Raw genomic sequence first — 21,856 nt, 5'->3', positions numbered from 1 at the left:
CTGCAAAAAAAAAAAAAAAAAAGAACTAAATCTTAAAACAGAATCAAGCATACGTACTGAAAAATGAGTTTTAGTATCTCACTGTGGGAACGTGTAGTATGTGTTCTCACTCTGACTTAGATGGCAATTTTCTATTCAGAGGCTTTGTAATTACATGTCACTGGGTTAAATTTTCATTAATTCTTTCTAGCTCCATGTTGACAAGTAATTTGTTTCATTATAAAACCATGTGGTAAATTTCTCTACTTAAAAAATTACAGATCCAGTATAAATTTTTGAATGTAAAGGAACTAACATTTAGCACTTCCTTTATACAGGTACAATAATAATTCTCAAAGTAGACTTGTGAGAAGGTAACAACAGTATTTCCATCTGAAAGCTGAATAATAGTTGTAGAAAGTTTAGGTCATTTATCCAAAACTGTACAATTAGAAGTCCTGGAAGAGGGATTCTGAAAGAAAAATATTTCCTTATGGCTCTCTCAGTTTCTTGCAGTGGGGTAAAATCCTCAAATATAGGGAACGGATGGACAGGTAATATAAATAACCACAAGGGAGGGTGTAATAAGAGAATGTAATATTAGTTAGTAAAATCTGTGGCAAATGGGAGTAAAAAGTATTTGTCAAAATGGGCAACCATTCCAACTGAGTCTTCCATGTTGGCATTCTTATTTTTCAAAATCAACTGGAAATTTGGATTTTTATATGAAATCTGGCTTTTAAATGTTGGTAGGATTTTATCTTTAACATCATAGGGGCCAAGCTAAACATAGCTGCTGACTAGAATAGCAAGGCCACGGATTAGATTTCTTCGTACAGCTAAACGTTTCAAGAGTGCATGCAGAAAAAGTTGCATTTTAAATAATATGCACGGTACATATTAATAGGGTAAATAGGCTTAGTGCTTTCCAGGTTTGTTTTGAATGGGGCGGAGAGTGGACCTATATTGTGAGGGAGAAATTGTGCCCTCTGTACCCTTGTTATAGCCTGTTACCCATTGTGGAAAGTGGCTTTATATTTCCATCAGGTGGGCTGGGGCAGGTTTTTAGACAATGTGTAGGGTTTTTAGGAAAAAATCCAACGGCAGGTTTTCTCCTTAAGGCCAAGTTAACACGGATGTAATTATTTGAGGCAAATCACTGAGAGAAGTAACACCTCCCAAACTTTTTTGCAATTGTTGCTGGCAAGCGGTAGCTCTTAGTACGGCGAGTTATTTTGTGGGAAGGAGCCTACATGAAAACTCGCTGATTTCTCAAAGAAATGCTGCCAGACGTCCCAGAATCGCTGTCGTTGGAAACCCGTTCTGCGTTCCTCCGTATCTAAAGGCGACCCTGAGTTCCCGGATGTGACGTCAGCATTCCTCCTGTTTTTGTCTTCACCGGCGGAACTTGGGACTTTGAGGTCAGGTGGTTGTGTACGTGGAAGTGGCCGGCGCATGCGCAGTTCTGCCCTGTCGTTTGGGCCGTGGAAAGGACTGAGGGTAACATTCCCGGCTCCGGAGAGACTTTGGGTCATGGGCACCCTCTGACAGGGCCTGCCAAGTGGAGAAGTGGGCGAGGTCGTTTCGTCGCACCCTCCACTGGGCCTTTACCTGTCGCCCTGGCGTTAGGCCTTCCCACCTGGAGCTGCGGCCACCACTGCCGGCCAACGAGGGAGAATGAGCTGGTTCAACGCATCCCAGCTCTCTAGCTTTGCTAAGCAGGCCCTGTCCCAGGCCCAGAAGTCCATTGACAGGGTCCTGGATATCCAGGAAGAGGACTCGGGCACCTGGGCTGAGACCATTCCGTACGGAGAGCCGGGTAAGGGTAAGGGAGCGGCAGCGGGCTGGGCGGGCTGGGCCCTCAAGTGAAGGGGAGATAGGGCCGGTCCTTAAGCTTATTTGGTCTTGAGTTGGGTCTTTGCACTTTTCTGGGGGAAAATCCCGCCCCGCGTTCCTCCTCGCTGGTGGTCCTGGGGGCGGGTCCTTGCCTGCCTTGGAAGACAGGGACTCCGGGCACAGCCTTCCCCAGCACAGCCTTCCTGAAACTGGAGTTTTCCTGGGACACTGTTTGGAGCCCAGGTCCGGAGTCCGTCACAGGTACCCGAGAGACGGTCACCAACGTTGGGCGAGCGCTTCTGCTCGGTACCGCGAATGCTTCTCTGACTCTCGAGTTCAGACCACCCCCTAGAGTCAGGGTCGCGCGTTGTCAGTGTTTCACCCAGAGAAAAGGAGTCTCATAAAGGCCAAGTGACTTTGTCCCTGGCCACTCAGCGGGCAGGGGCAGAGTTGCTGCAGAGACGACCCACGGACACTGAGGCCCAAGATTTGGGGGTTTATTTCCAGATGGTTGTCTCTTTTTGTCAGATTCCTTAGGGTTCTTCAGGTGCTTTTGGCTCTTGAGTATAAGGAACAGTGTGGGGTAAAGATTTGCAGGTTTCGGGTGTGTGTAACCTCTGTGGAAAAGGGTAAGTTATTCTTGACTACTCCTTTCTGTTTTGTTTTTAATTTTACATCGTTGAAAAGTCAGGACCTAAATTTGAGGTACCACATTTTAGGAATTTTTGGCCCATGTCTTTGTCATGATCTTACTATTTTTTACAAGATGTTAGGCCTTGTTGGTGTAGCTTAACTTCTTTTTTCATAGGTACCCCATATTTTGAATTATAGAACTTTAGAGGAGATTATCTAAGATTTAAATATAAGGATACTCGTTTTATGAAACCTGGGACTTGGATTGTGTGCTATATAATTCATTTTTAAAAATAGGTTATCCAGAATATACTTAAACTACAGGGAAATGCCATAAATGTTTACTGATCACCTATGTTTTACTTTACATTGCCATCATTATGCCATTACCAATCTTCAGAATGAACTTAAACGAATATCAGATAAACCTGAGGTTTATATAAAACATTCTTCAGAAGGCAAATTTGACTTTTGTAATTCATTAAGATGACTTATAAATTAAATTAATTAGTAGTCTTAAATCTGCTTGTTCATTTGCATCTTAATTTTGTTTTTTGCTTTTTCACATTGTTTTCATATGCTGAACAAATGGATATAAAACCATGTGCCTAAATTGAAGTTTCTTATATACCTCCAAAGCCGTATTAAAGAATATAGACTTTAATATAGGGTTTGGGAGTTTTTAGGAGTTTTTAGGTATTTGTGCTCTGGCCACCAACTTCTGATTGTGTATAATTTGTGATAATTCTGCTCAGCCACTTTTGAGTTTTGAAAAGGCAGAATTTTTTTAAAAAGAAATACTTTAAATGTTTTAGGGAATATGCCTTTTTTCTGTTTATAATTGGTGTTTTGGTAGCATATATTTTTATGACTAATACAATTATCTTTTTTTAACCCAGAAGATATTTTTGCCTGTTTTTTAAAAATCCTAGTGTAAATTATCATCTGTATCAAAAAGACAATAATTCTAATAAAAATGCATATTTCTTAAATTCACATGACCTTCTAATACTTGCTGACATAATTTGGAATTTAGGAAGAGAACAAAACTTTCTCATAAAGTGGGTTTGGAAAGTGGGACTTGGAGAATGAGCTTGTCATTAAGTGGATGAAAATGAATTTGTCCTCTAGAAGTTACTGTTCCCATCAGTTTATTTTGACCTGTGTAAAGGACATTTGTCACCTGTATTTTGGTTCAGTTTTTTACTGTTTCCCTCTTGCCTAGTTCACAACTGTTTTTTTATTGATAGTACAAGAATAAAATTAATATGAAACTAATGGGAATAGAAGGTAGGATCAATTTGCCACGACTGTGCATGACCTTTAAGTGAAGACACTGCCTAAAATTATGAAATGCATCGTATGTGTCCTGGACGTAGCATGGGTTTTAGAACATACCATTACTTTCTTAATTTGTTGTGGGATGGAATAACAAACTTGCTTCTCATAGTCCAGGCCCAGTCCAATCTTTTATCTTTGTTCCTGTTCCTCTTGGGCAGATTCACACCAGTTTTCCTCTTTAAGGCCCAAAGTTAACCTGTGAACTAATTAATTATATAGTAAGCAAGGAGTTTAACAGGTGCAAATTATAGGTTGAATTCCACAGATTTTATTTTAAAAATGTATTTATATTGACTTATAATAATGATTGTAATATTAATGTAATATATCATTTTTGTTTTTAAATAAATGTATATATATTTTTTTGTCAAAGGATTAAGTTCTCCTGTCAGTGGAGGATGGGATACGTCAACCTGGGGGATAAAATCAAACACTGAACCTCAGAGTCAGCCAGTAGCCTCTCCGAAAGCAATTACAAAGCCAGTTCGGAGAATGGTGGTAGATGAATCTGAAAATTTCTTCAGTGCCTTTCTTTCTCCAACGGATGTCCAGACTATTCAGAAGAGTCCAGTGGTATCAAAACCGCCAGCTAAATCACAGAGACCAAAAGAAGAAGTGAAAAGCACCTTGCAGGAAACCTTGCCCACAGGACAGTCAAGAACAACTGAAACAACTGAATCAAAAGTAAACGACTCTTCTCCCTGTGTATCCGCAGGGGAAACTCTGGCAGTAGGTACTCTGCCACCTAAAACTGAAGACAAGCATGAAGAAACCATTAATAAAGAATCTGATACGAAGGTGTCAGCCATAAGTTTGAAAGTATCTGAGAGTGTAATGAATGTGAAAACAACTAGGGAAAATGTATCTAATATGTCTATGCAGTCTCTCACAGCAGAAACAAAAGACATGACCTCAGAAGCAAAGGAACAAAAACATGAAGACAGGCAGAGTAATACACCTTCTCCTCCTGTTAGTACCTTCTCATCAGGTACTTCTACCACCAGTGATATTGAAGTTTTAGATCATGAAAGTGTAATAAGTGAGAGCTCAGCAAGTTCAAGGCAAGAGACTACTGATTCAAAATCAAGTCTTCACTTGATGCAGACATCTTTTCAACTTCTCTCAGCATCTGCTTGTCCTGAGTATAATCGTTTAGATGATTTCCCGAAACTCACTGAGAGTTGTTGCTCATCTGATGCTTTTGAAAGAATAGACTCATTTAGTGTACAGTCATTAGATAGCCGAAGTGTAAGTGAAATCAATTCAGATGATGAATTGTCAAGCAAGGGTTATGCTTTAGTACCCATTGTAGTTAATTCTTCAACTCCAAAGACTAAAATAGTTGAACCTGTTGAAGGAAAATCCAAAGAAATAGTAAATGAAACATTAATTATACCCACTGAGGAAACAGAAATGGAAGAAAGTGGACGAAGTGCAACTCCTGTTAACTGTGAACAGCCTGAAATCTTGGTTTCTTCTGCACCAATAAATGAAGGACATACTGTCTCAGACAAGGTGGCTGAGCAGTGTGAAGCTGCCGAAAGTCAGCCAGAAGCACTTTCTGAGAAGGAAGATATTTGCAAGGTAACTCTAGAAAGTGGAAGAGGATTTTTGGATATGCTTTTCAGAGATAAAATTATGTGTTTATTTTTAATATTCAGTGATGCATAATGATTTGTACTGATTTTAAAAAAGACATTTTGACATTTAAATGTGGCATTAAGGTCCTTAACATTGAAACATTATTCACAATAAGTTATTTGAAATTTCTCTAAGGCAACTCTGATAGTAGCATAAGTTGATATTTCGGTATAACAGCATAAAGAAGTTTTCCTTTTATGACTTTGCTGTTGAGTCCTTACTCCTTACAATTCTCTTATACAATACTCATTAATTTGTCAGTTTGCAAAGGACTATCTTTGTAAGTTAACACATATCTTCAATTCTTTTGCAGATAGAGCTAAAACAAATCTGTATATTAGATGGTTTTTCTTAACATCAAGACATTTTTTGCATGTCCACATTACTTGTAGCAAATCTTAAGTGAAAAATTTTTTTTAGATTAATTATACATTTTTTTAAAAATTATTAATTTTAGAGAGAGAGAGAAACATCACTTTTGTTGTTCCACTTATTTATGCATTCATTGGCTGTTTCCTGTGTATCCCCTGACCTGGGATCAACCCGCAACCTTGGTGCATCGGGATGACGCTCTAACCAATTGAGCTACCTGGCCAGGGCTTTAAGATTAATTATTTTTGTATTCTGTTGTTAATTGCTTTAGTTTGTCTTTTCTCATTTATGTTATTTTTTTATATTTCCTATTAATAGCTATCTTACATGAATAAGAAAGGGAAGTGTCCAAAGAACAAAGGCATTGCTTAGGCATGTCAAATTGCTTCTACCTAACAGATATAAAGAGAAAGTGCTGTGAAGTCTTTAACTAACATTAAGTCACAGTTTTGGTTTTTCCTATGATTTTTAGATATAGAAATTGAGTGGGATCTGGCATCTTTAATAGACTCCTCTGAGATACAGGATAGCTTGAAGAAATGTCCTGTAAGTGCCATGAACTGAATTATTTAATGTAAAAAAAGTGCCAGATTCTCCTACCTGGGTATAGTATAATTCACAGGCAACATGCCATGCTGTAGCTTTACTAGCAGTTTGAATTCCTAGAAACCGATACCGTTTTTTATCAATAAGATATTTTGGAACTGTTTTCAGAAGACAAGTGATTTCTTAATTAATCTTGACCCAAATCAAGTAAGATTTATTATTTATTTATTTTTAGTGCAAAAAGTGCCATTCCCTCCCTTTGTTTACAAGTTTATCACTGCTTCAGCAGGACCTAAGGAAAATATATTCTAACGATTCCTTTTTGCTTAGTTTTATTCTGATATATTCTGGAGATTTTAAAATTGCATGCCTCTGGATTTTCTAAAGTTATTTTTTAAATGCAAGATATCATACTAAAACATTTACATGTTAATATGTTTAGATTAAAGAATAATATGGAAAAACATACACTTGTATATCCACTACCCAGCTAAGATATAGAATGTTATTAGAGGCTTTGAAGCCCCACTTTTATAACTATTTTAAATTATATCCATCTATCTATCTTCTTCTTTTGGTGGGATATTCACACTCTTCCCAAGTTTTTGCTGTAAGTATTCTTGTATAATAACACATGCAACAGGCTTCTCCTTAAGGTAGCCCTAAAAATAGAATTTTCTACATCAAAGGGTATATAGATCTTCAGGTAGATATTGTTTGATTGTTTTTGAAAATGGTTTACTAATTTATATTCCCATCTGCTATGTGCTTGTACTAATTTATACTCTCCTACCAGCCTTGTATGGTTTTTTTTTTAATACTATATTCATTTTGTTCTCAATATTGTTTTTAATTCTTCTTATGAGATAATGCTGTTTTATTAATTATAGTGGTTAGTTACCTGATCAACTCATCACTCCATATAAAAATGGTCTTCTAAAGTTAAATGTTTGACTTTTGTGTATTCTCCCTATCTAGAGAGTTGAATTTCTGAATGAGAAACTGGACAAAAGGGAGGCTCAGTTATTATCTCTTAGTAAAGAAAAAGCACTTCTAGAAGAAGCTTATGATAATCTGAAAGAGTAAGTATTTAACAAATGTGAATAATTTTACACATTTTGTAGAGGCCCATACACTTGGTTGTTATTTAAGAATGTATTTTAAATTAAAATGGTTTATAATTTAACTTCTTTTAAGTACAAATTTGAATAGCATTTCAATTCTAACCATAGAGATTATTTTTCTCCTTACATATCTTTAGGATATTACCTTTGGCATTGAAGAGAGGCATTTTGCAAAAAAACAAAAAACCTATTTCCCTTTATTAATATTTCAGTAGTAAAGATTTAAAACACATCTTTAAAGAAAACAGTGATATTATAGTTTAAAAAATACTGAGTATTGCTTTGTTTTAAGGAGGTGATCGGTAAAATGTGGCACAAGATTAGAAATGAAAAATTTTATTTACTGTTATTTTTAACATTTCAAACATTGGTGACTTTTCAATTACTAATGGCTTTCCTTTTATGTGTTTAAAAATAAGCAGGTAGTGTTTCTCTGAAAAGTTAAGATGCCTAAACCTAACTTATTTTATTAAGCTATGTGAAGACAATGTTATTTTCCTTTTGTAAAGTGAACTCATCTTGTTACCTTTGGGCTATTTAAACAACTCTCCTCAGTCTTAGTATTATTTTAAATGTAGTGAAATGTTCAGAGTGAAAGAAGAAAGCAGCAACATTTCTTCCTTGAAAGATGAGTTTACTCAAAGAATTGCAGAAGCAGAAAAGAAAGTTCAGCTAGCCTGCAAAGAGAGAGATGCTGCTAAAAAGGTAATGGAAGTTTAAAATAATACTAATTAAACTATATAGAGACATAAATTTTTAGGAGTGCCTTCATACTATTTTGGCGTGGAAAAAAGGTAAAAGGATACTGTAGAATATTAACACCTAAATTGTAAATTTGTCAATACCTTTAGAATTACAGATTTCGATACTTTAAAATTTAAATTCTAAGCAAATATTTGTCCACATAATTTATGTATAAGCCCTTGGAAGATATATAGCAAGGATCACAAGAATAATTTTTGTAAATGATAATTTCATTAGTCCAACTATTACTGAGTAAAATTTGTCATTACTTTCATTTGTTATTTTTCTACCACTTGAAACATATTTCTATATATGCGCGCGTGCACACACACACACATACATACACACATATATGTACACGGGTGTATATAATTTTTCAGGTCAAAGTATTTCTAATGGTTAGTGACTCTTCGGAGGCAGAATATTTATTGTAATGTAGGACTTCTCAACCTCAGCACTATTTGACATTTCGGGCTGCTTAATTTTATGTTGTGTGGAACTGTCCTGTGCATTATAGGGTGATCACCAGCATCCCAGGCCCCTACTTACAAGATGACAGTATCACTCTTCCCTATCGCAGTCCCACCTCTTCAGTTGTGCTGATTAAAAAAATGTTGCCAGACATTGCCAGATGTCCCTTTTGGAGCAAAATCACTCCTGTTTGGAGACCATTGTTCTGAGTCTTAAAATATGGAACAGTGGGCTATTTCAGAAATAGGTAATCAGTGAAGGTTAGTATTTATTTCTTGTATTTCCACTGTGAGTAATAAAATTCCTTAGTATTTGCCATTCTCAGGTTGTTTTCCCCCTTCTTGACCAATGTTAATGTTAATACTGTATTTATAGTTTTTCTGTGTATACTCTTACAGAAAAGAAATACATATTTCCATTTGCTTGGTTGCTTTAACTAGCTAGCTCATTTCAGGCACTAAAAATAACCTTAGACTACCTAACCAGCTTGTCTACTCTTGCCCCTACTATATTTCATCTGGACCAGTTTAATCAAGAAATTACATTTTAAATAATGTTTGTTTTTTGTATTGCAGTTTGAATTGTAGATCTAAAATAAATCCAAATAATTAACTGTAGGTGGAAAAACTTTAGGTCCTCAATTTTAACATATTTTGTGTGTACTGCCATATATGAACCCCCTGCATAGGAGGCATAGGAAATTCAAAGGTAAATTGAATTACCTTTAGTGGTGAATTTGCTTTTCTATAGTGATAGAAGACAACATCAACCACTGTATAGTACTATGCAGAATGAAGTAAATTCTAGAGAGAAATAAGGAATTTGGAATGGTATCATAGAGGATGAACTTTGACCAGGGCAACTGAGGAGGATTTCAAGGAAGACATGACATTCTACTAGACCTTGATGTCTGAATCAAATTTTGAAAGCTGGAAGTGAATAGCGGTGTTGTGGGTGGTTCAGAGTATGGGCTTTGAGATTTCACAGGCTTGGTTTGAAGTCGTAACTCTACAACCTTAGTAGCTCTCTGACCTTCAAAGTTTACTCAGTCTTTCTGAGTCTTAGTTTTCTTATTTCTATAATTGAATAATACAGGTGCCTCCCTTATAGGCTTGTGAGGATTAAATGATAATGGATACAAAGTATGCTTTACATACCTAGTAAATGTTAGTTGTTTTAAGCTATTGTTTAATTTTAGAGAATCTCTTAAAATCAAATTTTAAATTATAGAACACTTTTCATATCACCATTACTTCTCCATTGTAGCTTTAAAAGATAAACTATCTTGACATGTTTCTACTGAATCTCTGCTTTATTAAAGTAGGTCATACTTTATATAACATGTTTTTCCTCCCATTTCACAGCACATTAGTAAGTGTGAGTTTTAATAAGGAAAAGAAATATAATGAGAAATGGAGACATGTACTGTTTGCAATGTTGTTCCAAATACAGTGCTTGTAGAAAATGAACAGTATAGAAATTTATCTTATTTTCATTTACATTTTCATATTAAAACATGTGTATCGGAATTCAGGTTTTCTATATTGTTTTCAAAGCTGTTTCCTTAGTCTTAATAAACCAAGATAATAAATAAATTCAGGTTCACAGAACAAAACTTAGATATTCAAGAATGTTATTATTGATGACTTCTTTGAATGTGGAAAAAATTAAAAAATATACCCAGAATGAAAGTAATTCTTTATGGTATTTACATTTTTTTTTTAATTAGGAAATCAAAAGTATAAAAGAAGAACTTGCAACTAGACTAAATAGTAGTGAAACCTCAGACCTTTTGAAAGAGAAAGATGAGCAGATCCGAGGATTAATGGAAGAAGGTACGTACTTAGTTGATTATGAAGTTTATCATAAAGACAGGAAAAATACTTGCCACTTAACTAGCTGCTGCTTCCTAATAAAAAATACTGGAAGCAAAGAAGGTTTGAACTTAAATCTAAGAAATGTTAGGTGATAATTTATGGAAGGCACATATATAGCTTTTTGTTTCTAAGGAGGGATAAAAATAACTCCCTGAAAAATAGAAGTTTGTGCTTCCTGAAGAAAGCTTGTAACAGGTTTTAGAGCATGTCATTTAAACCAAGATATTTAAGGTTATAATTTTGGAGTTTATGCGGTATCTGAATCTCTAGCTTGGGACTCTATGGTATTACTATATTCTGGCATTTGCTAGTAAATTTTTCATTATATTAGTGTTTTAATTTTTCAGTTATTAAGCACTCTTACAAGATTTATAATTAGCAAGGTTATAGAAATTAAAGCTCCTTCTTGAGCTAAATCATTACAAATGGTCACTGAATTAATTTCATTATGTATTAATAAGATAGGAAAGAAGGTAGTTTTGGAAAAAGTATTTAAGTGAGTTTTTCTTTTACTTTTTCTCCTTTTTAAAAAAATCCTCACTCAAGGATATGTTTATTAATTTTAGAAAGAGAGGAAGGGAGAGAGAAAGAGAGTGAGATGAAAGAGAAACATTGATCAGTTGCCTCCAAATTCGCTCCCTGACCAGGGATGAACCTACAACCTTTTGGTGTAAAGGACAATGCTCCAACCAACTGAGCCACTGGGCTAGGGCCTTTTAATTTTCTTAAGGTTTTTTTTTCAGTTAAAAGAATAATACATGCTACTTGTAGAAATTTTTGAAGTTAGAGGAAGTGTATGAAGAAAGAAAAAATAGGTCATAATCCAATTTTATAATGAACTATTGTTCTAGTCCCTTTTTCACACATTTGTAATACATTTTTAAACATAATTAAACATAATTTGCAATCTTCTTTTACATTTCCCTATGCCATTAAATACTTTGACACCATCATAATGGTTATATTAAAGTCCATTTTATGAATATACCATAAAATGTGTAGTGTTTTCCTAATATTGTACATTTATTTCCAAAATGTTAATGTTACAAAAAATGGTGGGATAACTGTTTCTGTTATTAAGTCATTGAGCTTAAGTGAATTTTCAGAGTTAAGTATATGAGAAGAATTGGAAACAGTTGCTTCGTTTAAAAGAGTGTTACCCAATGTTTTCTTTTCATGTATGAGGGGGACTCCCCCCAAAATGGAATAACCTTCTGGTGGGGGGACCTCTTGAAGAACAGGCTTCCCCTGGTGGGTGAGTGTTCTAGGAACCCATCTGTATCAGTGTATCAGTTGACATTGTTGTTGAGGCTGCTCTCAGCTTCAGTGAATTTTTTTTGAAGACTCTTTCATAGTTTTTACCCATTTCATGATGGGTGATTTACAAGCACACCTGCCCACACCTCACTGAGTGTTCAGCAGTTTTTGACCAAAAATGGCACGACCATTGTGCCCCACCCTCCCTATTCACCTGATTGTGGCCCCGCCTCATCCCCAGTGACTTATTTTTGTTTCACTGGATGAAAAAAAATGCCCTCAAAGGGAAACGTTTTGCCAGTGCGGAAGAGGTGAAACAAAAACAGTAGAAGCACTAAAAGGCATCAAAATTGACAGGTTCAGAAATGGTTTTGAGCAGTGGGAAAAAATGTCTCAATAAGTGCATTGCATCAAACAGAGAGTACTTTGAAAGTGACTGCAGTTTAAACATGTTAGAATAAATACACAATTTTTTATAAGTAAATTCCAGTTTTTTGGGGGGGGTTCTCCCTCATTTTAAGCTAACAGCAGTTAGCATGCCAGATATTATGTTTGGTACAATAATAAATATAACACACTTTCTGTCCTTTAGCAGAGGAAAATAGAGGTACAAAGGTAATTATTAAACCCAGTATAAGCACTAAAATAGAAGAAAGTTGATAAAACACCGTGAAGTCACTAACTACCTGTGTTAACAAATATTAGAGATGGAGGGAAAGGCTAAGTGCATGGTTTTATTATTTTAAGAAGTTATTGAAAATACTGATATCAGATGTCACTGTTTTGGAATTTAGTGTTAGTCACGGGTGGCCTGGAGTTTTCTTTGCTTAATGAACTTTTTTATACAGAAAATAGAATGACTTTATATGAGAGTGTTTACATACTGCTTCTATATCCCCCAGAAGTATTTTTAAACTCACAGTTGAAAAGCTAAAAGCACTCAAAGTTGAAAGCATACTACAGTGAATAACTGATTGCTTCATTACCTCGATTCATCAACTGTTAACATCTAGCCACATTCCCATATCTTTCTGCATATACTAAACTACAGTTTTGTCAAACTGTTTGAAAGTAGGTGACATATCATGACATTCCACTCCTAAATTCTTTTTTTCAGCTTTATTGAGGTATAATTGACAAATAAAAATTGTATACATTTAAGGTGTACAGCATGATTTTTTTTTAAAGGTTTATTTTGAAACCTTTTAGAAAGGTTTATTTATTCTTAGAGCAGAAGGGAGGGAGGAAGGAAGAGAGGGAGAGAAACATTGATTGTTTGCCTCTTGTGTGTCCTCAACTGGGGGCCTGGCCTGCAACCAAGGCATGTGCCTTCACATTTAATTGAACTGGCAACCTTTGGGTTTGCAGGACAACACCCAACCCACTTGAGCCACACCAGTCAGGGCTGCAGCATGAATTTTGATATATGTATATATTGTGAAATGATTACAAAATCAAGCTAATTAACATATCACTCACCTTATATAATTACCTTTTTTGAGTGGTTAAGGTCTATCCTTTTAGCAAATTTCAAGTGTACAATACAATATTTTTAACTTTGGTCATCATGCTGTACATTAGATCTCCAGAACTTACTCATTATGCATGACTAAATTTTGGGACCCTTTGACCAACATCTCCTCATTTCTCCCACCACCCACCTCTTGCTTACCACCATTCCACTCTGCTTTTGTGAGTTCAAGTTTTTAGATACCACATATACGTGAGATCCTGCATTATCTGCCTGCTTTACTTTATATCATCCTCTAGGTTCATCCCTGTTGTTGCAAATGGCAGGATTTTCTTCTTTTTTAAAGCTAAATTTACATTTACACACACACTCTCTCTCTCCCTCCTCCCCCCACATTTCCTGTATACACCACATCTTCTTTATCCATTCGTCCACTGACAGGCTTTGGTATTTTCCACGTCTTAGCTATTGTGAATAATGTTACAGTGAACATGGGAGTGCAAATAATCTCTTTGAAATACTGATTTCATTTCCTTTGGTTGTATACTTAGAAGTGAAATTGCTAGACTATATGGTAGTTCTGGTTTTAATTTTTTGAGGACTCTCCATACTATTTTCCATAGTGGCTGTATCAATTTACATTCCAGTGGTAGTGCACAAGGGTTTTCTTTTTTCCATATCCTTGCCAATGTGTATATTTCGTCTTTTAGATAATAGCTATCCTGACAAGTATGAGGTGATATTTTATTGTAGTTTTGACTGGCATTTCCCTGATGATTAGTGATGTTGATCACTTTTTCATATACCTGTTGACCATTTTTTGTTTTCTTTCAAAACATGTTTATCCATGTCTTTTGCCCACTTTTTAAATTGGCTTCCTTGTTTTTTGGCTGTTGAGTTGTATGAGTTCTTTATATATTTTGGATATTAATTTCTTATCTGATTTATGGCTTGCAAATATTTTCTTCTACTCTGCAGATTCTCTTTTTTTGTCCTTTTTAAAATTTATTTTTTCACTTACAGTTAATATTCAGTGTTATATTAGTTTTAGGTATACAGCATAGTGGTTAGATACTTATATAATTTATGAAGTTATCCCTCCGATAAGTCTAATACTTGACACCATACATAGTTGTTACAATATATAGTTTGCTCATTTAAAGTGTATATTTCAGTTTTATCTTATTTTTAATTGTTATGAAATATGACAAAATTCACCGTTTTTATGATTTTTAAGTGTATAGTTACATTCACCATGTTGTGCAAACATTGCCATTATCTATTTCCAAAACTTTGCTATCACCTCAAACAGAAACTGTAACAATTAAGCAGTACATCTGCATTTTTCCTTACCTCTAGTCTTGGGTAACCTCTAATCTATTTTCTGTCTCTATTAAATTTGCTGTTCCAGATATTCAAATACTGATTTCACTTAAATGTGGAATCTAATGAACAAAATAACCTAACAAAATAGAAACAGACTGATAGATTCAGAGAACAGACTGACATCTGTCAGACGGGAGTGGGGAGTTGGGTGGAAAAGGCAGAGGGGTTAAGCAAAGAAAAAAACAGAAAATCCCCACCCAACTAATAGATACAAATAATATGGTGATTTCCATAGGGAAAAGGGGATGGGGGAGGTAAAAGAGGGTAAAGGGGGGATAAATCACGATGGAAAGAGACTTGAGACTTCTGGTCAAGATGGTGGTGTAGGCAGACATAGCTCGCTTCTTCGCACAAGTACATCAAAATTACAACTAAAATATAGATCAACCATCATTCAGGAATGTCAGAAATAGGGCTGAATGGAAGTCTGACAAGTACGAAATTGAGTTCAATGGAAGCCTGACAATTATGGAATTAAAGGAACCACATCTATCCAGACTGGTAGGAGGGGCTAAGATACTGGATGGGCTGGTCCAACACCCATGTGGATAAAAATTCGAGAGGGACACATCAGGAGTGAGGAGTCCCAGATCCACACCAAATCCCCCAGCCTTGGGTTTCAGTGCCAGGAAGGTAAGTCCCCACAACTTCTGACTGCAAAAACCATCGAGTATTGAGTTGGTGGAAGAAACTGCTAGAGCCCCAACACATCCTCTTAAAGAACCCACACACAGACTCACCTACTCAAACTCACTCCCTCTGAGTTCCAGCAGTGGGGTAGCAGCTTGAAAGGCACCAGTGGCATACAGAGAGAAACGGAAGTTTCTGTCATCAAGGCAAGCAGAAGCCATTGTCCCTTTGCTAAGCCATTTTCCCCACCACCACCCCAAGAGCCCATAAACTGGTGCCATATCTGAGACTCCATCAACCTAGCTAACACTGTTTAATCCACTTTAGAGATCCCCAGAGGCTCTGCCCCACCCAATTCATGGGCCTACCCAAGCTGATTTTCCATCAGAATGGCTGATCTTGGGTCCTAAATCCTATCAAACAAGCAACAACTGACTTGATTGAGCCCTAGCAGCAGCCAGATTAGAGTCACAGTTTAGCTTCCCCTGGCAATCTCCAAGCCCAGCACAAGTAGCAGCCATCTCAGATTGCTTTACAGCTCAGGCAGGGTGCCCAGGGGGGCAAAACAAAGGTGAGGTCTGATTTTGGCCTATACCACCCAGGAAACCCTAGGTCTAGCCCACCCAGTGGACAGTTACAGACCATGTTGGATCACCACCACCCTGCCCTGTACAGCTGTTCCTCCACAGAGGGCAGAGGTTGGAGGTCAGTGGTCACAGCCAGTCCTTGCAGCTGGCTGACCTTGGTAAATCCTTCCCATTGATCTGCCAACAGCAACCAAGGCTCAACTACAAGAGGAGAGTGAACTAAGCCCACACAAAGGGTGCACCTTGTGTACCCAGCTTGGGTGATAGGGGAGGCTGTGCCACTGGACCCTGCAGGATACCTACCACATTAGGCCACATTACCAAGACATGGAATCAAAAAAGCTCTTCGTAATACATACAAACAAATACAGGGAGGCTGCCAGAATGAGGACACAAGGACACATGGCCCAAAGAAAACAACAGATCAAAACTCCAGAAAAAGCAAATGAAATGGAGACAAGCAATCAATCAAATGCAGAGTTCAAAGCACTGTTTATAAGGAACTTAGTGAGGACCTCAGCAGTAGAAGAATGGCCCAGTGAGAAATGAAGGATACACTAACAAATAAAAAACAATTTACAGGGAAACAACAGTAGAGTGGATGACGTTGAGAATCCGATCAATGATTTGGAACATAAGGAAGCAAAAAACAACCAATCAGAACAACGAGAAAAAAATGCAAAAAAATAAGGATAGTATAAACAATCTGGGACAACTTCAAGAAGCCTAACATTTGCATCGTAGGGGTGCCAGAAGAAGAAAAGAAAGAGCAAGAAATTGGAAATCAATCTGAAAAAATAGTGAAAGAAAAATTCCCTAATTCGGTGAAGGAAATACACATTCAAGTCCAGGAAGCACAGAGATTCCAAATAATGATGGCTCGGAAGAGGCCCACTCCAAGACACATCATAATTAAAAGACCAAAGGTTAAAGATAAAATGAGAATCTTAAAAGCAACAAGAGGAGAGAAGTTAGTTACGAGATGGTTATCAGATGGGATGGTGGAGGGAAAGAATGGGTGAAGAGGTGAGGGGATTAAGTATAAATAGGTAGTTACAGAACAGCCATGGGGATGTAGTACAGTATAGGAAATGGATTCCAGGAACTTATATGCATGACCCATGGACATGAATAATGGTGGGGGTATTGCCTGAGGGACTAATGGGGCAAAGGGGGAAAAAAATCAGGACAACTGTAGAAGCATAATCAATAAAATATAATTTTTTAAAAAGACAGGGTAGTGATCCCACAATACAATATACAGACTATTTATTATGGAATTATAGACATGAAACCTATATAACTTTTTTAACCAATGTTACCCTAATAAATTCAATTAAAAAATTTTAAAAACCCAAAATAACAGATATTGGTGAGGATATAGAAAAATTGGAACCCTCATAATATTGCTGGTGTGAATATAAGATGGTACAGCCACTATGGAAAAGTTTGGAGGTTCCTAAAAAGCTGGAAATAAAATTACCATATGACTCAGCAATCCTACTCCAAAGTGTATACCCAATGGAACTGACCATAGTCGGACAAATAGTTGTATATGAATGTTCACTGAAGCATTAGTCAGTAACCAACAGGTGGTAACAAATCTTAATGTTCATCAACAGAGGAATGGATAAACCAAATGTCGTATATCCATACAATGGAATATTACTGAGCCCCGCCCCCCCCCAAAAAAAGAACGACATTTTGATGTGTTCTACAACATGGATGATTCTTGAAAACATACTAAGTGAGAGAAACCAGACACAGAAAGGCAACTATTTCCATATATAAATTGTCTCTCCACTCTGTTTATTGTACTTCTTAGTTTGATGCAATCATACTTGGCTATTAGTGCTTTTGTAGTCTGTGCTTTTGGTATCATATCCAAAAAATCATTGCCAAGACCAATGTCAAAAAGCTTCTTTCCTCTTTTTTCTTCTAGTAATTTTACAGTTTCAGGTCTTAACATTTAAGTCTTAAATGTATTTTCAGTTGATTTTTATATTTGGTATGTGATAAGGTCCAATTTCATTCTTCTGCACATGGAAATTCAGTTTCCCAGTACCATTTATTAATAAGATGATCCTTTCCCCATTGTGTGTTCTTGGCATCCTTGTTGAAGGGCAGTTTACTGTAATTGTGTGGATTTATTTTTAAGCACTCTTTTTTTTGTTCCATTGGTCTGTATGTCTGTTTTTATGCCAGTACCATACTGTTTTGGTTATGGTAGTTTTATAATATGTTTTGAAATTAAGAAACGTGGTATATCTGGCTTTATACTTCTTCAGGATTGCTTTTGGTATTTGAGATCTTTTGTGGTTCCATATGAATTTTAAGATATTTTAAAAAAATTTTTGTGAAGACTGCCCTTGGAATTTTGATAGGGTTGCATGTAGTTCACTTTTTTTTTTTCTTTTTTCTTTTTTTTTTTCTCACCAATCTAGGATAGCTCTTTCTTCTTCATGACATTAAAGACTTTGTAGAGCCCAGGACAGTTGTCCTACGGAATGCTTTATATTCAGGACTTTGTCACTTTCTTCATGATTAGATTCAGATCAAATTTCTAATAAGAAATATAATAAGTGATATTATGCACCTGCCATGTCGCATCAGTAGTCATACAATGTCAGGCTGTAGCATAACTGTTGATGCCAAAACTGAATGGTTATGATGGTGACTGCTAGATTTTTTTTTTTTGGAATAGTACATCTTTCCCTTTGTAACTCATACATAATATGTGGGAGTACTTCCCTAAGAATGTAAATATTCTGTTCCCCACCATCCTTCCATCTAGTAAGTTGAGCATTCATTGATAATTCTTGTCAGCTTAAATCAGTTGAACACTTGTGATTACAACATTGTGATTTTTAAAAAATATTCTATCATTTTATACCACTGATTAGATAAACATTCTATTTAGATTCTTAGGGAATCATTATTATTTGAATTTATGATTTTTTGCCATTGCCAGGAGAAAAACTTTCAAAACAGCAGCTGCATAGTTCTAACATCATTAAGAAATTAAGAGCTAAAGACAAAGAAAATGAAAATATTATTGCAAAGCTGAAGAAAAAAGTTAAAGAGCTAGACGAAGAGTTGCAACATTTAAAACAGGTGAATATTAATCATTGTCTACATATAAATTGTTATTACTGTATGAACAGTAGTCTGTGGTTTATAAAACATTTGGAATGATTCATTTGGGTATATCACATGGGAAGGATTTTTTTCACAATTTAATATATGAATGTTAAGATTATTCTTTGTTATACATTTAAGATTCCTGGAACACAATTATTTACCATGGTGTTATTTATTGAAGAATATTTTTGCCTGTTTCTTTAATATAGATCCTTGATGGCAAAGAAGAAGTTGAGAAACAACATAGAGAAAATATTAAAAAGCTAAATTCTGTGGTTGAACACCAAGAGAAGGATCTTGGCCGACTTCAAGTGGACATGGATGAACTTGAAGAAAAGAACCGAAGTATTCAGGCTGCTCTTGACAGTGCATACAAGTAAGAAAATGAATAAAGATGCAACTCTGTTAAAATCATTTAAATGCAGGATGTTGAAGAAATCCTTTTTTCTACTATTTGATCACTCACAACACATAAACTTAACTCTAAATGAACTTGTAACTGTTCAAAGCAAGTTCAATAGAAAGTACTTACTGCAGTCACTTTATTGTATATGAATGCCCCCTCATTCTGTAAATTTCCTAGAAATCTACATGGAAACTTTATAACCATAGCCATGTAGTTTACTGTATATTATTTTAAAGATTTTATTCATTTATTTATGTATTTTAGAGGGGAAAGCAGGAAGAGAAAGAGGGAGAGAAACATCGATGTGCAAGAAAACATCGATCAGGTGTCTGTCACACACCCCAACCTGGGGCCTAGCCTGCAACCCAAGCATCTACCTTGGCTGGGAATTGAACTGGGAACCTTTCAATTTGCAGGATGATGCTCAGCTCACAAAAAATTGGTATTTTTTTTAAATAAAACTTACCGATCTGATTTTTTTAAGAGAACTTACTGACCTCCACAAAGCCAATGCTGCAAAGGATAGTGAGGCACAGGAAGCTGCTTTGAGTCATGAAATCAAAGCTAAAGAAGAACTTTCTGCAGCATTAGAGAAGGTCCAAGAAGAAGCTCGTCAGCAGCAAGAAGCATTAGCCATTCAAGTAAGCAATGGATATGAATTAAATTTGTCTTTTAAATCTCTGTGCTTGTGCAAATTAAAGAATCCCTTAGTTAGCTTGAGTCAAACCTTATTTAATGGTACATGTGTTATATTTACTTTATAATCTTGTTGGGCAAACTTAATTGTGTGATTTTTAAAACTGTTGTTAAATTATGCTTACATTATGCCAGTATTGTTTAATGTTTTTGTGAATTTCAGACATTTGAGAATAAATATTATGAAAGCTAAGGACCCTCTTGCTGGAGATGCACACATGCAGATAAATACTAAACATTACATATAATTCAAGGAGAATCTGTGTAACTCCATGGAGTTCAGATGAAGGAAGAATCTCTAAATTTGTCACTTTGTCTTATACAATCATCAGTTAATGGATATTTGGGTGTTTTGTTTTTTTTTACAGTTTTTGTTAATTTGAAAAATGCTTTAAACCTTCATTTACAATTTTTTCTGTGAACCTATATTTTAAATTCTCTTAGATACATACCCTCAGGTCGTATGATAACTATGTTTAACTTTTTTGAGGAACTGCAGGTGTTCTGCAGCAGCTTTGTTATTTTACTTTCCCACTAGCAATATATAAGAGTTTTAATTTCTCTACATCTCTTCAAGTATTTGTTATTCTCTATTTTTTTAAATGTAGCCCTTTTAGTGGATGTGAAGTAGTATCTGACTGTGGTGTTGATTTACATATCCTCTGTGACTAATGATGTTGAGCATCTTTTTAGTGTGTTTATTGGCTGTTATGTATCCTGTTTGGAGAAATTTATTCAAATATTCAAACCCATTGCCTACTTTTAAATTGAGTTGTCCTTTTATTGTTCTTTATATATTCTATGTACTAGTCCCTTACTGGATGTAGGATTTGCAAATATTTTCTTCCATTTTAAGGTTGTTTTTCACTTTCTTGGTAGTGTCCTTTTGATGCAGAGTGTTATAATTTTGATAAAGTCCAACTTACCTATTTTTTCTTTTGTCAGTTGTGATTTGAGTGTCTTATTTAAGATACTGTTGCCTAATTTAAGGTTATGCAGATTTTGTCGTTTCCTTCTAAAAGTTTTATAGTCTCAACTCTCACATTAGTTCTTTTGCATGTGGCTTATAAAATTTCCCAGCACCATTTGTTGAAAAGGCTGTTCTTTCCTCATTGACCCGTTGCACTTTGATTTAATTTTACATGAATATTTAAAGCACTTACATGATTACAAAGTGGGATCTATGTAACAAGAATATTTAGGCAGCATTTGTTTTTTACTTAGCCCCTCTCCATTCCTTTTATTTGCCCGTAAGTAACCATTTTATTGGTGCTTGGCTTATTTTTTTCAATGTTTCCATTTGTAAATGCAAGAAAATAGACATTTTTTTTGTACACTTAACACCCATACATTTACAAATATTTATGTGTATTTCTCTCATCCTTGCATAAAATAATAGTTTACTACTTACATAGTTTTATAGCTTGCTTTATTTACAAAATAAAGTATCTTGATGATCGCTCCATAAGATGATCAAAGGCTATCTTAGAAAATGTTTTGTAAAGAAGCATTTATTTATATACTCATAATAAAACAGAGCTTTTTTAAAAAATTTCTTTTTACAGTTATAATGCTGCATTGTATTCAGTCAATTCTTATTGATGGATATTTGGGTTCTTTATAATACCAGTCAATACCTTGGTGTTATAAATCACACCATGGTCCATATACCCCTTATAGTTCTGCTACTCTATCACTGGGATAGAAAAATTATTAAT

General features: G+C 35.5%; 1 protein-coding gene across 1 annotated transcript in view; it reads left to right on the top strand.

The window, feature by feature from the left end:
* The first annotated feature begins 1,248 nt into the window (after nt 1-1,248).
* TMF1 (TATA element modulatory factor 1) overlaps nt 1,249-21,856 on the top strand; it is a 33,090-nt gene continuing 12,482 nt past the window's right edge. The window contains exons 1-8 of the mRNA XM_054595524.1: nt 1,249-1,798; nt 4,163-5,373; nt 7,327-7,430; nt 8,051-8,177; nt 10,417-10,522; nt 18,867-19,009; nt 19,246-19,412; nt 19,927-20,083. Coding sequence (XP_054451499.1) covers nt 1,657-1,798; nt 4,163-5,373; nt 7,327-7,430; nt 8,051-8,177; nt 10,417-10,522; nt 18,867-19,009; nt 19,246-19,412; nt 19,927-20,083 — 2,157 coding nt within the window. The 5' untranslated portion in view covers nt 1,249-1,656. The remainder of the gene's footprint in view (nt 1,799-4,162; nt 5,374-7,326; nt 7,431-8,050; nt 8,178-10,416; nt 10,523-18,866; nt 19,010-19,245; nt 19,413-19,926; nt 20,084-21,856) is intronic.

Source organism: Pteronotus mesoamericanus, unplaced genomic scaffold (genome assembly GCF_021234165.1).
Source record: "Pteronotus mesoamericanus isolate MK-2021 breed Mesoamerican mustached bat unplaced genomic scaffold, CSHL_Meso_final scaffold_54, whole genome shotgun sequence".
NCBI classification, from domain to species: Eukaryota; Metazoa; Chordata; class Mammalia; order Chiroptera; family Mormoopidae; genus Pteronotus; species Pteronotus mesoamericanus.
This window is presented reverse-complemented; position numbering and strand designations above follow the sequence as displayed.